Source organism: Zootoca vivipara, chromosome 2, assembly GCF_965207765.1.
Source record: "Zootoca vivipara chromosome 2, rZooViv2.hap1.1, whole genome shotgun sequence".
Lineage (NCBI taxonomy): Eukaryota > Metazoa > Chordata > Lepidosauria > Squamata > Lacertidae > Zootoca > Zootoca vivipara.
The window spans coordinates 66,966,554-66,981,342 of record NC_142584.1 but is presented as its reverse complement, the minus strand read 5'-3'; the positions used below and the strand labels follow the sequence as shown (position 1 = coordinate 66,981,342).

At 53.1% G+C, this 14,789-nt stretch overlaps 1 protein-coding gene and 1 long non-coding RNA gene across 2 annotated transcripts; one reads left to right on the top strand and one right to left on the bottom strand.

Moving 5' to 3' along the window:
* Positions 1 to 2,188: 2,188 nt before the first annotated feature.
* On the bottom strand, positions 2,189 to 5,720 carry EGR1 (early growth response 1). Its single transcript, XM_035105910.3, has 2 exons — positions 5,267 to 5,720; positions 2,189 to 4,867 (listed from the first exon to the last, which is right to left on the bottom strand). Exons 1-2 carry the CDS (start codon positions 5,523 to 5,525, stop codon positions 3,438 to 3,440), a joined length of 1,689 nt encoding a protein of 562 aa, XP_034961801.3. The 5' UTR covers positions 5,526 to 5,720; the 3' UTR covers positions 2,189 to 3,437.
* Positions 5,721 to 6,210: 490 nt separating this feature from the next.
* On the top strand, positions 6,211 to 12,189 carry LOC148686902 (uncharacterized). The gene is made up of 3 exons (XR_015948443.1): positions 6,211 to 6,348; positions 10,765 to 10,865; positions 12,056 to 12,189. It is a non-coding gene; the product is annotated as an uncharacterized LOC148686902 (long non-coding RNA).
* The last annotated feature ends 2,600 nt before the right edge of the window (positions 12,190 to 14,789 follow it).

The window sequence follows — 14,789 nt, the reverse complement described above, 5'->3', positions numbered from 1 at the left end:
AGCAAGGGATGATAAGAGTTGCAGTCCATCATCTGAATGCCTTGGCTACCACTGGCCTATGGTGGCAGCGCCCGGTTTCTGAATGGCGGGGGAGGGGATCAACCTGTGCGGAAGTAATGTCCCTTCCGCCCCGCCCCCATGTCCTCCCCCTCTCATCAGCGAAATGAGCTAGAGATAGTCACTAGATGGACGCGAATGCACTCTGCACATGTGCAGAGGAAGGCTGTTTTTCATGATTCCACAAGCCCCAGAGCCATGCAGGCTGCTTCTACTTGGCGCAGGGTTTTCAGAATGGTAGACACTCAAAACAAGTTCTGAGGCTGAGCCCTGTCTCATATTAGGCTCTGAGAATGGGGAGGTGAGAAAGGGCCCACCCAGAGATAGTAGAAGTTCCAGCTGTTTTTCTGTCACAACTTCCTGAACTGTTTACAGTTGCAGAACAGGCAGAAATGTATGGGGTGGCGCTTTCCTACCACTCTTATTACCACGCTGCGAGATACAGCACATGTGAGGTTTCTGCCTGTCCTGCACAGGAACCTATCCAGAAAAAAGTTGGCAACCCTGAAGAACCAGCCTTCTCCCTCTTGAGAGCGAAAGTGTTCGAGGATTGGAGAATGGGGGAGTCTCTGCTAAACCTCTGCTTCTGAGTGTATTAAACACGCGCTGGTAAGAAGTAGGGGGACCTTCCCCCTAGCAGCTCCCCTCACTATAGCTTCACGGCTCACTCCCGTCATTACGGTATATAACTTCCAGCCTCAGTTCTTCATCTGTAAAATGGGAACTATAGTGACCTACTGCTGTGCCGGAGACGACGCAGGCTGCAATCCTGTGCCCGCTGATCCAGGACTGAGCCCCTGTTGAAGGACTTACTCCTGCATAAACATGCATAAGATTGCGATCGAGAGCTACAACCCTACACCCGTTTGCCAGGGAATAAATCCCACAGAACTCGACGGGGCTTGCTTGCGTATAAACCGGAGCAGGAATTGGCCCTTCAGAACTGTCAAGGTAGGGTCCAACATCCTATAATGAGCTCCTCAGCTATTTAAACCCGGCTAGAGGAGCCAAGAGAGAGAACCAATTCGCAGCCCCGATTCTGGATGGGTCTCTCTCTGTATGCCGCCACTCCTGCCTTAGGGCATGTTTTAAGCGGGAGAGAAAAAGCTCTGCCAACAGAGCGAGCAGAGCGGGCTTAGTAGCTGTGATGTGAGCAGCCAACGGAGGCAGCGGGGTTTGTTTGACCAAGGTGCCTCTGTAGAGGGTCTCTCTCCCGGCTTTACTTAGTCTAGTCCTGATATTGGGACCCGCAGCTCAGCCCTGCTATAGAGTGGGAATAGGATCCATCCCTACCACAGTGGCATCCCTTATAATAGGAGAGGCTGAAAGAAGGTCAGTTCTTTTGCTCCCTGGCAGAAGAGCTGTTATCTAGGAGTTTGAGGGACTCACAGTTGTCTGGGACCTGGAACCATGGGGATTAGGAGCCCCACATCCCACCTGCCCCATCTAAGCCAAGTACCTGGCATGCTTCTCCCTCCCACCGGGATGCCTCCAGCGTTATTCGTCTAGGGTCACCTGCCTGGGGCAGGCGATCCCCTTCGCCACCTTCTCTGCACCAAACACGCCTCCAACAGCGAAATAAAGAGCCGTCGGGTTTAAGCTACTGAGGGCGCTGGTGGTGGACTCAGCTGTGCTTTTAGGCACTGCAGAGACGTGCAGACACTTCCGACGACTTGCTGCTCGCCATAGACCTGGCAGATCCGGCCCGGGGGACAGAGTCCTCTCTCCTCCAGAGTCCAATCTTCGGGAGGGTCGCCCCCCCTTGCCCAGTGGGAAGGGGGAAGACTAGTTGGCGTTTTAGGTCTGGGAGAGCGAGGCGACGTCGTTCCGCGTGGAACAAACCTCTGCATTGCAAAAAAGGCGAATAGAGACATCAGCCGCATGACAACTGCGTCTTAGAGAAATTGGGCACCTTCTTCTCCCCCTAGGGAGAAACCCAGAGATCCCTTCCCACCGCGAGGGCAGAGATTCCTGCTGGTGCGTGCGGCCTGGGACGAGGCCCAGCCGTCGGGCTGGGCTGCAGGTACAGGAAAGGGCTAGAGCTGGGGTGAGTGAAAGGAGAACTGCCGGGCCAGAGCCCTGGAAGCCTACAGGGAGGGAGGGAAGGAAGGAAGGAAGGAGCAAACTGGACTGCTGGTCTCTCGATATTTTTTATTGACTTTTCCAGAGGGTATTGTACACCAAATATCCCATTGGCAGTAAAGCGCATTCAATGTGTTTATAAGCCAAACAGTCACCTTTGTTTAAACAAACACAAGTACAAAGTCAAAAATAAAACCACAAAAATAATGAACCGCATGTTCATAACATACAAAAAATTGCCGCCTACTCAGTAGGTAACTACAACATTCCAACTGCTGAATATATTTATAAATTTTTACACTTCTGTAACAAAAATAGACTTTTTGAGAAGTTCGGGGTTTTGTTTTGCTTTGTTTTTCTTTTTTGCTTACATTCTGTCTCCCGGCTCCTTTCCCCTTTTTCGTGTGTGTGTGTGTTTTCGAGCCTCAGAGTCCCCTTCCCCCCACTTTCCCTTTTTTCACCTTAAGGCTAGATGCAAAGCATCCAATCACAGAGTTGCATGACGTCAGCAGGGCTTCACAACAAGGCACCAAGACTTGGGACGTGTTTTTTTTTTGTTCTCAAAAGGAAAAACAACAAATCAAACCAAACGAAAACTTTTCGCCACGCGAGAGTGTTTCATCCTCTAGGTGATATTTACAAAGAACATAACACTCTGTTGACATGCTCAAATACATATTTAAGTGCTGCTTTTTTTGTTTGTTTCCTCCCCCACCCCTACCCCCCCAAACAAGTTGTAAAACCCAGTACAGCTTCTTCGTCACGAAAAGAGCGAAAAGTTACCATTTATACAAAAAAGAAAGAGCGCGCGCGAGAGAGATGGCCCTTCGTACTCCAAAGAACGCAATATGAATATGCAAAGAGGTTGTTCACGTCAAGAACCCAGAAGGAAAGCAAAGCCATGGCACATAATACAATATTACATTGTCTATGCATGGATTTTTTTCCAAAGTCCCATTGCTCCCCCCTAAGGAATGAATTGCGGGCTGGGGGGAAATCATCGCGGAAGAAAAAAAAAGACCTCTCTAGTCCATGCAGAACAGAAGTGGAGAGGAATTCCGGTGTCCGGGAGCTTGTGTCTTCAGGCAGTTGAAGTTGATATATATAAGTCCCAGCCCCACTCCACGGCTGCTGGAAAGCTGGGGGACCGGGTTGGCTTGTGAGGGAGTCCACTGTTCCTCCACCAAGTGCCGGAGGAAGATTCGTTATCAGCACCCCACCCTCCATAGACGGGGTGGGTGGGCGTCGCGAAAGTCTTGGTGGTGGTTGTGTGCCCCCCCCCGCCCCCTTTTCTCTTCTCAGCAGATCTCGATTGTCCTGGGCGAGAAAGTGGAGGCCATGTCAGAAAGTGCAGAAGTCACTTGTGAGCCGAAGGGGCTACCAAGGCCCCCGGGGGATGGGAACGGGGTGGCCGCCGCCTGGCTCTGGAAGGAGGACGAGGCCATGGAAGCGTAGCTGGTGGCCACCGAAGGCGAGGGGAAGGAGGGAAAGGGAGACGTCACGGGGGACGCGTATGAAGTCACGGGAGAGGCATAGGACGTCACGGGAGAAGCATACGACGTCACGGGGGGAGAGTAGGAGGCCGGCCCCGGCGAGGGGTAAGAGGTGACAGAGGCAGGGGATGGGTACGAGGCTGGGGAGGCAGAGTAGGGCGCCAGCGGGGAGGCGGCCACGGAAGGTGCCGTCGGGGCGGCCGTGACGGCAGCTGCGTGTCCCTTGTCGGCGGCCTTCTTGTCCTTCTGGCGCAGGTGGATCTTGGTGTGGCGCTTGCGCTCATCGCTGCGCGCGAACTTGCGCCCGCAGATGTCGCAGGCGAAGGGCTTCTCTCCCGTGTGGGTGCGGATGTGCGTGGTGAGGTGGTCGCTGCGGCTGAAGTTGCGCATGCAGATGCGGCACTGGAAGGGCTTCTGGCCCGTGTGGATGCGGATGTGGCGCGTCAGCTCGTCGGAGCGCGAAAAGCGACGGTCGCACGACTCGACGGGGCATGCGTAGGGCCGCTCGTGGGGAGGGGTCTTGCTGGGCCGGTTGGGGTACTTGCGCATGCGGCTCGGCTTGACCAGCTGCGCCTGGTAGGACCCCGGGAGGCTCTTGGGCTCCGCCGCCGAGCTGCCACCGTTACTCTGCGTGGCAAAGGCTTTGATGGTGGACAGCGGCGTCAGCGACGGCTGCGGGCTCGGGAAAGGCTTCTGCTCCGCCGAGCCCAGGCCTAGGTCACCACCCGGCTGCTGCTGCTGCGGCGGCGGGAAGAGGTAGTCCGGGATGATGGGCAGTTGAAAGGTGCTCTTGCCCGTCGGGTAAGCTGGAGGCGGGAACGACAGCGAGCCCCCCGGCGGGCTGGCGAAGGGCTGCTCCGGGAAGAGGTCGGCACCGCCAGGGGCTGGGAAGGTGGGCGCCGCCGAGTAGATGGGGCTCGAGTCGCTGCCTTGCACCGAGCAGCTCAGCGCCGGGCTGGGCGAGGCGGACGACGACGACGACGGGATGGACGGCGAGGCGGACGACGACGGCGGCGCTGCGGAGGTGGCGGGCGGGGTCGCCATGCCCACCAGGCCGCTGACCAGGCTGAAGAGAGGCTCGGGCCACAGAGGGGTGCTGCCCCCGCTGCCGGGCGCCGGCTCCAACGAGAAGCGACCCGTATACGTGATGGGCGGCAGGCGGGTGGTCTGGCTCGGGTAGCTGGTCTCCACCGCCAAGGGCTTGTCGCCGCTCAGGGAGATGTCGGGGAAAGTGTCTGTCGAGAGAAGAGCGGCCCAAGGTAAGTCCCCAAAGCGCCGCCTCCTCCGTACATCGCCACCCCAAAGGCAAGCAAGCAGGCATCGGAGCCACAGCTGCCACCCCACAGCTAGCTGATCATCTCGGGGCATCGCGCTTGCCTAGTTGGCCACACTATGGGGACTCTCCCCCCCACGCTTCCCTCAGGGCTCAGGAAGGATGGAGCGCTACATCTTGCAGCGCCTGGCGCGGCTCCAGCTTCCAGAGCTACCTGGCCCGGGCGGGTGACGCACGTCGGAGAATCCCCCTCCCTCCCCGCGCGCGCTCAGGATAGCGGAGTCTCCTGCCCGAAGGGGTGGGGGGCTGCCTCTCTGCCTTGCCTTCCCTCCCCTCCATCCCGCGACGCGCCTCTGCCTACCTGCAGCGAGGTGCTCGTAAGACTGCTCTCCGCCTTCGCCCGAGGGGTTGAAGCTGCCGTTGCCTCCTGCTCCTCCGGCGCCGCTCTCAGTGCCGCCGCTGGGGCTGAGGAACTGCGAGCCGGCTCCGGCGAGCAACATGATCTCCTCAAGCTTGGGGTAGTTGGAGTCCATGGTGGGCGGCGAGTGCGGGAAGGAGCCGAAGGGATCGGCCATCTGCAGCGAGGGCAGAAGCTGCATCTCGGCCTTGGCCGCGGCCATGGGGGCGCGAGGGGGAACGCGCTGGGCCTGGGGCTACGGAGCCCGTGGGGCGACGAGAGGAGTGGGGGTCGACGGGGTGGGCGCTGGCCTGGGGTTTCCCCTGGCTGTGCCTGCGGGAGGCGCTGCGTTCCCTTCCCCCGCCCGCCCTGCCTGGGGCTCCCCCTGGCTCGATTCGCTAGAAGCTCTCGGCTCCCCGCCCGCCCCAGAGCAGCCTCTATATATCGGGTCTCATCGGCCCCGGACCGCCTCTTTCCTGACGTACATGTCCAAATATGGAAGGCAGGAAGCCCTTATATGGCGCCCGGGCGCGAGGACCCCGCCTGGCGTCAGAGCCCGACACTGGGGGAAGCCGGGAAGGGGGGCTGCGGCCGAGCCCGAGGCAGGAGTGCCGCGGCCCGCCTGGGCCGCTTGGGCCCCTGGGGACCCAGTCCCTTGGCACGGGCCTTGTAGCTAGAGCCTTCGGACGCCCCCCCGCGGGGTCCCCGCTCTGCAGTCTTTGCCGCGGCCCCCGGAAGCCCCCGGACGCAGAGTCCATATAAGGCCATGCCCTTAAAAGGCTCTGTTCCGGCACGAGCCTTCCTGCTCCTTATATGGCAATTCCGGCAGGGGCGGGAGGCGAGGAGAGACCGGCGAGAAGGGAGGGGGGAGGAGCTGGGAGAGCCGCGGAGGAGCCCTTGGTCTCCCTGCTGCCCTGCGGGGCCAGGCGCTGCGGAGCCGCGTGCTCGGCGCTACCGGCAACTCCACAACAGCAGGGTCCGAGCCGAGGAGAAGCCCTCCCGACTCCTGGTCGCCAGGGGGCGCTCGGGAGAATGAAAAGCAGGCGGTAAGTGTGTGCAGCGGGCAGAGCCAATAAGCTGCGCCGGAGAAGCGCACCCGCCGCCAGAGGGCGCCCGTCGAACTTCCTGCGGGAATAACTTCCCAAATTTGAAGCGTGCATTCTAGAACTCCGCTAAATCGGATTAGTCGCGCTTTAAACGATAATCAGGGCAGGCGAGAGTGAAAGGATGGATTTTTCCTCCTTTCTTGTCAATAAGTGCATATTGGCGAAGAAGTTAGGTTTCTAAGTCACTGCTAGGACCTGGGTGCAATCGGAACCGGGCAATAGTTATTTCCCCAAAATTAGTGATATGCACACGGATGTGATCTTGTATATGCATTTTAGGTGGATCGGCATTCTCTTTGAGGTGCTTTCAAGAACTGGGGCTTCTCCCTTTTTATGCTTTCCTATTGCATTACGGCACAAGGAGGGCACAAGTAGAAGGGGAGGACAGAGGATGGTTGGACAGTGTTCTTGAAGCTACCAACATGAGTCTGACCAAACTGCGGGAGGCAGTGGAAGACAGGAGTGCCTGGCATGCTCTGGTCCATGGGGTCACGAAGAGTCGGACACGACTAAACGACTAAACAACAACAAGTGCATTACGGCTGTAGCATGCACGTGTTTCCTCCCGATACATTTCGGGTAGGCTGCTGTTGCTGACAGCCTGCCCTGTGCGGATAAGCGCTACATGGCGGAGGCACTGAGACCACGTACGTAGCATTGCTGCACCTCCTTCTTGCTCGGGATGGCAGCTTGCCAGAGACACTTCGCACGCGCCCATTCTCACCTCAGGCGTTGATTTCCCCAACTGACCTTTTAGAGAAGTGGTCGAGCCACTTCAATTTATTTTGGTCTTGCTCCCCCCCCCCCCCCATTTCTATGGCGAATGCAAGGATTCGTTTTCACCAACTTGAAGCTGCAAGGCCTTCGCTCAGCTATTTGCATATATTCAGCGAGCTAAATAACTGTTTCCTCTGGGGCCAGTTTTAGGGGTGCCTTTTGTTCCTCCAGGCCGACCCTGGCGCTCAGTCCAGCCTGGCCTACCCTTGTAATCTGCTTTGCTGGTTTGGGGGCGGGAGGTTGGAGGGAATCAGAAAGTAGAGATTGTGCCTGTGCCAAGCACCCCGGGCGAGCACACTGCAGAAGGCTGCAGAGGCATCTCGTCAAAGGGAATTTCCTGATGATGCGAAATGCAGGGGAATCTCGGGGAGTTGCAAAGCAGGCGGCTCAGGGCTGCCCCCTGGCGCCCAGGGCCAGCTGCGACCGAGCGTTTCCTTCACAGCTGGCTGGCACTGCAAAATAGGCTGCTTGGCAGCAGCAGGTGGGATTCGCCCCATTCCCCAGCGCAGGCAGCCCAGGGATTCCTCGGTGCCAAGGAGAAGCCCCTGATGCTTCCCAGGCTTTCGGGTTTTTTCTTTTGGCTCTCTCTCTCTCCCGCTTCCCTCCCCCGCCCGCTTTTCTTGGCATCTTCCCAACGAGAGAACCTGAGACGCAGTGAGATCTCACTGAGCCTGCGCGGCCGCCTCTGCAAGTGCTTCCCCCGCAGTCCTCGGAGACTCGGCTCGGAGCTCGGAGCTCGGGAGTCGCTCCTGTGCTGGAATTAGGCTAGTGCTGCAGAGAGACGCGGAATCAGCAGCCCAGCCCAGCCCACCTCCCCCTCCGCCCCCTCCGTGAGCGGGGGCCGCGGCTGAGGAGGAATCCCTGCCACGGGAGGGAAATCCTCGGCATTCACAGCCTGGGCGGGAGGCGGAGGCGGAGGCTGCTGCGAGCCGGGCAGAGGCAGCGCAAGCCGCCGCATCCGTTACCCACCTCCCCATGCGACTACAAAGGCAACCCCTGCCTTGGTGGGGAAGTAGATTATGAGCAGGGTGGTCTCCCCTTTTCTAAGCATCTTCCCTTCATTATTCTCTCTGTGATGCTGGATTTCACCCCCTTCCCCAGCACAATCCTGATCTTAAGGGGCGCGTGATTTGGGGGGACGGGACGGGACGATCACCCATTTTTACTGATTCCAGTGAATTCCCAGCCAGCAGCCAGCCGGTGTGGAAGAACCTGAGCCTGGACGGCTCCATACGAGCTTCGTTGGCGTGAGACGTCCGAGCATCGCCCCCTCCCCAATATTTCTCCTCCCTCACTGCGCATGCCCAGGAGACCCCTATGTGTCGTCGACTTTCGTGTGCTCTCCTGGCCACGTCACTCTGGAGGCTCCCTCCTCGGCTTGGCAGCTGCTGCGGGATCCCTTCCCTCCGCGGCAGGGCGAAAGAAAGACAGAACCCACCCCCCGTTATATTATTAGTCATTCAGCAGCGTCGTCTGAACGCGGCTTCGTTAGGGGGACGCTTTGCAGAGCAGCGTATACCGCTGCAAGATCCTGGTCCGGGGATGATCCAAGGGAGTCCATGCTTACGAAAGGAGCCCGCCTGAATAGACCATTCACGCTTGTAAGTCTCATTATCTACACGTGTGACATAGCTGCCAAGTTTTCCCTTTTCTCGCGAGGAAGCCTATTCAGCATAAGGGAAAATCCCTGTAAAAAAGGGGTAACTTGGCAGCTATGACGTGTGAACAGGTCGCGGATGACCCCGCGGTTATATGTAGAGAAAAGGTGGGACCTGCAACAAAAGAGTCAAGATAAAGCAAAAATTAAACCTGCTTTAATTATGCATACTTCATTCTTTCTCCCCACCCCAGCCCACGACACTCAATATACCTTGGCTACTGAGCATGCTCAATCCTCATGAGACTGTTTATAAGCCCCGGTGGGTTTGCTTTTAGGGACGTGGGTGGCGCTGTGGTCTAAACCACTGAGTCTAGGGCTTGCTGATCAGAAGGTTGGCGGTTCGAATCCGATTTGCATGCCCACAACGGGAGCTCCTGCCCACCTACCGGTAGCAGTTCAAAAGCATGTCAAAGTGCAAGTAGATAAATAGGTAGCGTTCTGGTGGGAAAGTAAACGGTGTTTCCGTGCGCTGCTCTGGTTCACCAGAAGCAGCTTAGTCATGCTGGCCGCATGTCCCGGAAAAACCTTGTGCGGACAAACGCCGGCTCCCTCAGCCTATAGAGTGAGATGAGCGCCGCAACTTCTGCCGACTTCCGGATTTTCCCACATAATCTCCCACTTCTTTCTCAGTGGCCCCATTTTGGCCGCATAGTCCTTGTCACTCAGAGCAAGAGAGTGCTGTTAGAGGGAGCCATGTGTGTACACTCCCCCACACCCCTCTTGACCATCTTTTATTGTATGAGATTTTGGGGCAGTGCACAGCAAGAAACATGAACAAAAATAAGGAAACAGATAAAACTTTAAAAATATGCTATAGGGAGACATTGCAAGTGTGTTGACGATATCAGAAATTCTGGAAAACCTGGATGGGATTGCATATGATGACATGCAATCATTGCTTTATCCCTAAACATGGTGCAAGGAAGACGGCTTTTCCTCAAGAACACCTGGCCACATACTCAGGCTGCAGTGAGAGAAACGGGACAGAATTCTGGCTTTAGAAAGTATCGTGGCATATTAAACTGCTTTTATAAGTGGTTAAAGCTATTATATCATTCCCCCCCCCCCCACAGACTCGGTATTTTAAGCAAACTGTTTGGCTTTATAGCCATGAAAGGCTATAAGGTGATCTGTGCTGGAATTTATCTTTACATGAAAGTTAAGCTTAGTTCAAACAATGAGTTGGACACAGAGTTAAGCCATGTGTGCGAGAGCTGGTTGAAGCTGAGTGCCCCATGGCAACCTTCCAGTGCTCCATAATGCTCCACCAAAGGTCCTTGTTGAGTGGGCTGAGATGTGGCAGAGGGGGCTGAGGGGGGAGGGTGCCTCCCCTCAAATGGGGCAGAGGAAACTTATGTGATGGGCGTTCTGCTCATAGAAGGAGCTTCCACTCAGCTTTTTTTGTGTGTGACCCGTCCCCTCAGCCCTCCTATCTGCACAACAGCCGGCCCCATTCAGCGGGCTCCCCAAGCCTTGGTGGAACAATGCTAGGTGCTAGGAAGGCTGTTGTGGGAACCAGAGAGTGAGGAAGTCAGCTTGCACCAGCTCTGTTAGGCATGGTGAATTCAATCTGAAGCCAACCCACTGCATTTTAAATTCATTTTTCCGTTATATCAGAAAAGCTATATCATATCACTTTATGATTTATTCATCATTCTTCCATTATTTGATACTATATTCTTTCCCTAAATTTTTAAGTGTTTTATTAATTTAATGGCCCATAAACCACAAAGCAAAGACAAAAACAAATGCAGTTGAAATAAAGATGTCAAATGCTGTGATACCATCCATCCAGAAGAGGGCACGCTTCTCTGTGATTGGGGGACAGGGAAATTCTGTGCAGCAGGACAGTTAAAACAGATTGCCCTTGCTGTAAATTAGAGTGCACACACAGAGCTAATATTTTATGTTTATTCTAGACTTCATAGTCAAAGGTCAAAAGGGGGCGAAGAATGACCATACTGCTGCAACCACTGGGCCAATCACGTGGCTGAGACTTACATTTTGTTACCTAAAGCAGGTGAGCAACCCATGAAACCAGACAATGCAGACGATGGTCTGAAAGCATCACCTCAATTCCACTGTTGAAAACTGAACAGGTCTAGCTTTGTAAGCCGCTGGGGTGGGAGAGTGCCCTGGCAACCAGATGCAAGTTGATCTGAGTTGGAGCTGGATACAAGAGAAACGAATCAATAAGCTCACAAGCTGCTAAAATCAACAGGCAATTTTGCCGCTGACATCACTGAGATGTGGAAGTTGTGTGTAACACACACACAACATGCAAAGACAGGCTTGAACATGCATACTGCTTTCCAGAAGTAGCTCAAAGGAAATGAAGGGAGGGAAGGGTTCTCGGGGCCCAAACCTGCTTTTGTGTCATTGAGACAGGAGACTTGGAAAGCAGGGGAACTGCAGATCACACATTAGCTCTTGGGTGAAATTGACAGTCAAGGCAAAGGGCTGGGGATGCAGCTTCCTGTAGTGTGGCAAGGAGGGGAGTAGGCTGTTATTCTGCCTTTGGTTGTAAAGATGTCTAAGTAGGCTGTAGGTTGCACTTCCATCTACATCGGGCATCCCCAAACTGCAGCTCTCCAGATGTTTTGGCCTACAACTCCCATGATCCCTAGCTAACAGGACCAGTGGTTGGGGAAGATGGGAATTGTAGCCCAAAACATCTGGAGGGCCGAAGTTTGGGGATGCCTGATCTACATCTCCCTGTAGGGGGATTGAAAGAAATCCTCATCTGCCAACATTGTAACATTTGTCAGAGGTAGATTCAGGAGGCTCCCCTCTCTCCCATTCCAAGAAATCCCTGTTTCCTGCCCTGTGCTGAAAACAAAAACGGATAAAACTAGGCCAGGTATTGTTTTGGCCTAATTCAGGTCACATTCTAATAAGTTTTATAAATAATCATAATAATTCCCAAAGGTATGAGGAGAAAAAAACTCCACCAAGGCAGTTTGTAATGCCATGTTTAAGAGCAGACCAGAACCTTTTATCCATTTCCTCTGTTGATTTCTAATGCATTTGCTAATCATCTAATTTGTTGATAGTGTTAATTAGCAAGCATAGGACTGAGCTCTTCCTACAAACAGCATTTCTCTAGTACAGTTTTTGATGTGTTTCAGGTTTATTGTCCCTTCATCATTTAATTTTTCCTGAAAACTGTTGCATAATGACTAATGCTTGATCCTGTGCATGTCTACTCAGAAGCAAGATCTACATTGCTCAATGGAAACTGAATTGAGTTGATGCAGAGATACTTTTGTTCAGCGGAACAGCTAATTCAGAGCTGATTGCGTGACCTACCTTCCTTGCATGGGACTGTATGAGAGGTGCTTGGGAATACTGCTGGATTCAGTATTACTCAGGTGACAGCTGTGTTTCTCCCCAGTTTAGTATGAGGTGCTAGTTCAGGGATGTCCAACTTCCAAGAGACTGCAATCTACTCCCACTATAAAAACACTGGCAGTGATCTACCCATTGGATTAACAGCTTTTATTGGGGAGTCAGACCCAAAGTTGACCAGGAACGATCGGCCGGTAGATCGTGATCGACTGGTTGGACATCCCTGTGCTAGTTGAACTAGAGAAGGGAATCTGACCGTTGTTATGCATGCTTTGGTTATATTCGGGGAGAGATTTTATATGGGTGGTGAGGTGCTGGGACACCCTGAGATAAGCAGAGTGGCCCAACCTCCTACTCTGGAGTAACATACTCACCATGCTGCCTCTGAAATAAAGGGGTAGGTGTAGGCCTCTGATGATTTCCAGTCTTGTGGGGACTGCCTGCTCCCCAGGCTATCTGACAGTTTTGAATAAAGAAAAAAATCATTAGCACTCACTCCCATATTTGTGTGCATCATATTTCAGTTTAAGAGCAAGCCATGAAGTTCTCAGTTCAAAGCTCATTTCAGCATCTGACCCATGAGGTGGTTTTAGGCAGCCTACCATCTCAGTTTCGGTTCTTCATTTCCTAATATAGGAATAACAACACTGCCTTGTTTTATCTTGCTTATTTAAGGCATGTGACTCCAGCTCACAAGGGTTCCCAGGAGAACAACTGTTTTAACCTAACACACACAAAAAGGAAAAGAAACAGACTCAGCCCCAGGAAAACCGGGGGGGGGGGGAGAGAGCAAATGTTAGAGATGGGACACCACAACCAAAAAGGCCCTGTTAGAGTGCTGTTAGAGGGAGCCATGTGTGTACACTCCCCCACACCCCTCTTGACCATCTTTTATTGTATGAGATTTTGGGGCAGTGCACAGCAAGAAACATGAACAAAAATAAGGAAACAGATAAAACTTTAAAAATATGCTATAGGGAGACATTGCAAGTGTGTTGACGATATCAGAAATTCTGGAAAACCTGGATGGGATTGCATATGATGACATGCAATCATTGCTTTATCCCTAAACATGGTGCAAGGAAGACGGCTTTTCCTCAAGAACACCTGGCCACATACTCAGGCTGCAGTGAGAGAAACGGGACAGAATTCTGGCTTTAGAAAGTATCGTGGCATATTAAACTGCTTTTATAAGTGGTTAAAGCTATTATATCATTCCCCCCCCCCCCACAGACTCGGTATTTTAAGCAAACTGTTTGGCTTTATAGCCATGAAAGGCTATAAGGTGATCTGTGCTGGAATTTATCTTTACATGAAAGTTAAGCTTAGTTCAAACAATGAGTTGGACACAGAGTTAAGCCATGTGTGCGAGAGCTGGTTGAAGCTGAGTGCCCCATGGCAACCTTCCAGTGCTCCATAATGCTCCACCAAAGGTCCTTGTTGAGTGGGCTGAGATGTGGCAGAGGGGGCTGAGGGGGGAGGGTGCCTCCCCTCAAATGGGGCAGAGGAAACTTATGTGATGGGCGTTCTGCTCATAGAAGGAGCTTCCACTCAGCTTTTTTTGTGTGTGACCCGTCCCCTCAGCCCTCCTATCTGCACAACAGCCGGCCCCATTCAGCGGGCTCCCCAAGCCTTGGTGGAACAATGCTAGGTGCTAGGAAGGCTGTTGTGGGAACCAGAGAGTGAGGAAGTCAGCTTGCACCAGCTCTGTTAGGCATGGTGAATTCAATCTGAAGCCAACCCACTGCATTTTAAATTCATTTTTCCGTTATATCAGAAAAGCTATATCATATCACTTTATGATTTATTCATCATTCTTCCATTATTTGATACTATATTCTTTCCCTAAATTTTTAAGTGTTTTATTAATTTAATGGCCCATAAACCACAAAGCAAAGACAAAAACAAATGCAGTTGAAATAAAGATGTCAAATGCTGTGATACCATCCATCCAGAAGAGGGCACGCTTCTCTGTGATTGGGGGACAGGGAAATTCTGTGCAGCAGGACAGTTAAAACAGATTGCCCTTGCTGTAAATTAGAGTGCACACACAGAGCTAATATTTTATGTTTATTCTAGACTTCATAGTCAAAGGTCAAAAGGGGGCGAAGAATGACCATACTGCTGCAACCACTGGGCCAATCACGTGGCTGAGACTTACATTTTGTTACCTAAAGCAGGTGAGCAACCCATGAAACCAGACAATGCAGACGATGGTCTGAAAGCATCACCTCAATTCCACTGTTGAAAACTGAACAGGTCTAGCTTTGTAAGCCGCTGGGGTGGGAGAGTGCCCTGGCAACCAGATGCAAGTTGATCTGAGTTGGAGCTGGATACAAGAGAAACGAATCAATAAGCTCACAAGCTGCTAAAATCAACAGGCAATTTTGCCGCTGACATCACTGAGATGTGGAAGTTGTGTGTAACACACACACAACATGCAAAGACAGGCTTGAACATGCATACTGCTTTCCAGAAGTAGCTCAAAGGAAATGAAGGGAGGGAAGGGTTCTCGGGGCCCAAACCTGCTTTTGTGTCATTGAGACAGGAGACTTGGAAAGCAGGGGAACTGCAGATCACACATTAGCTCTTGGGT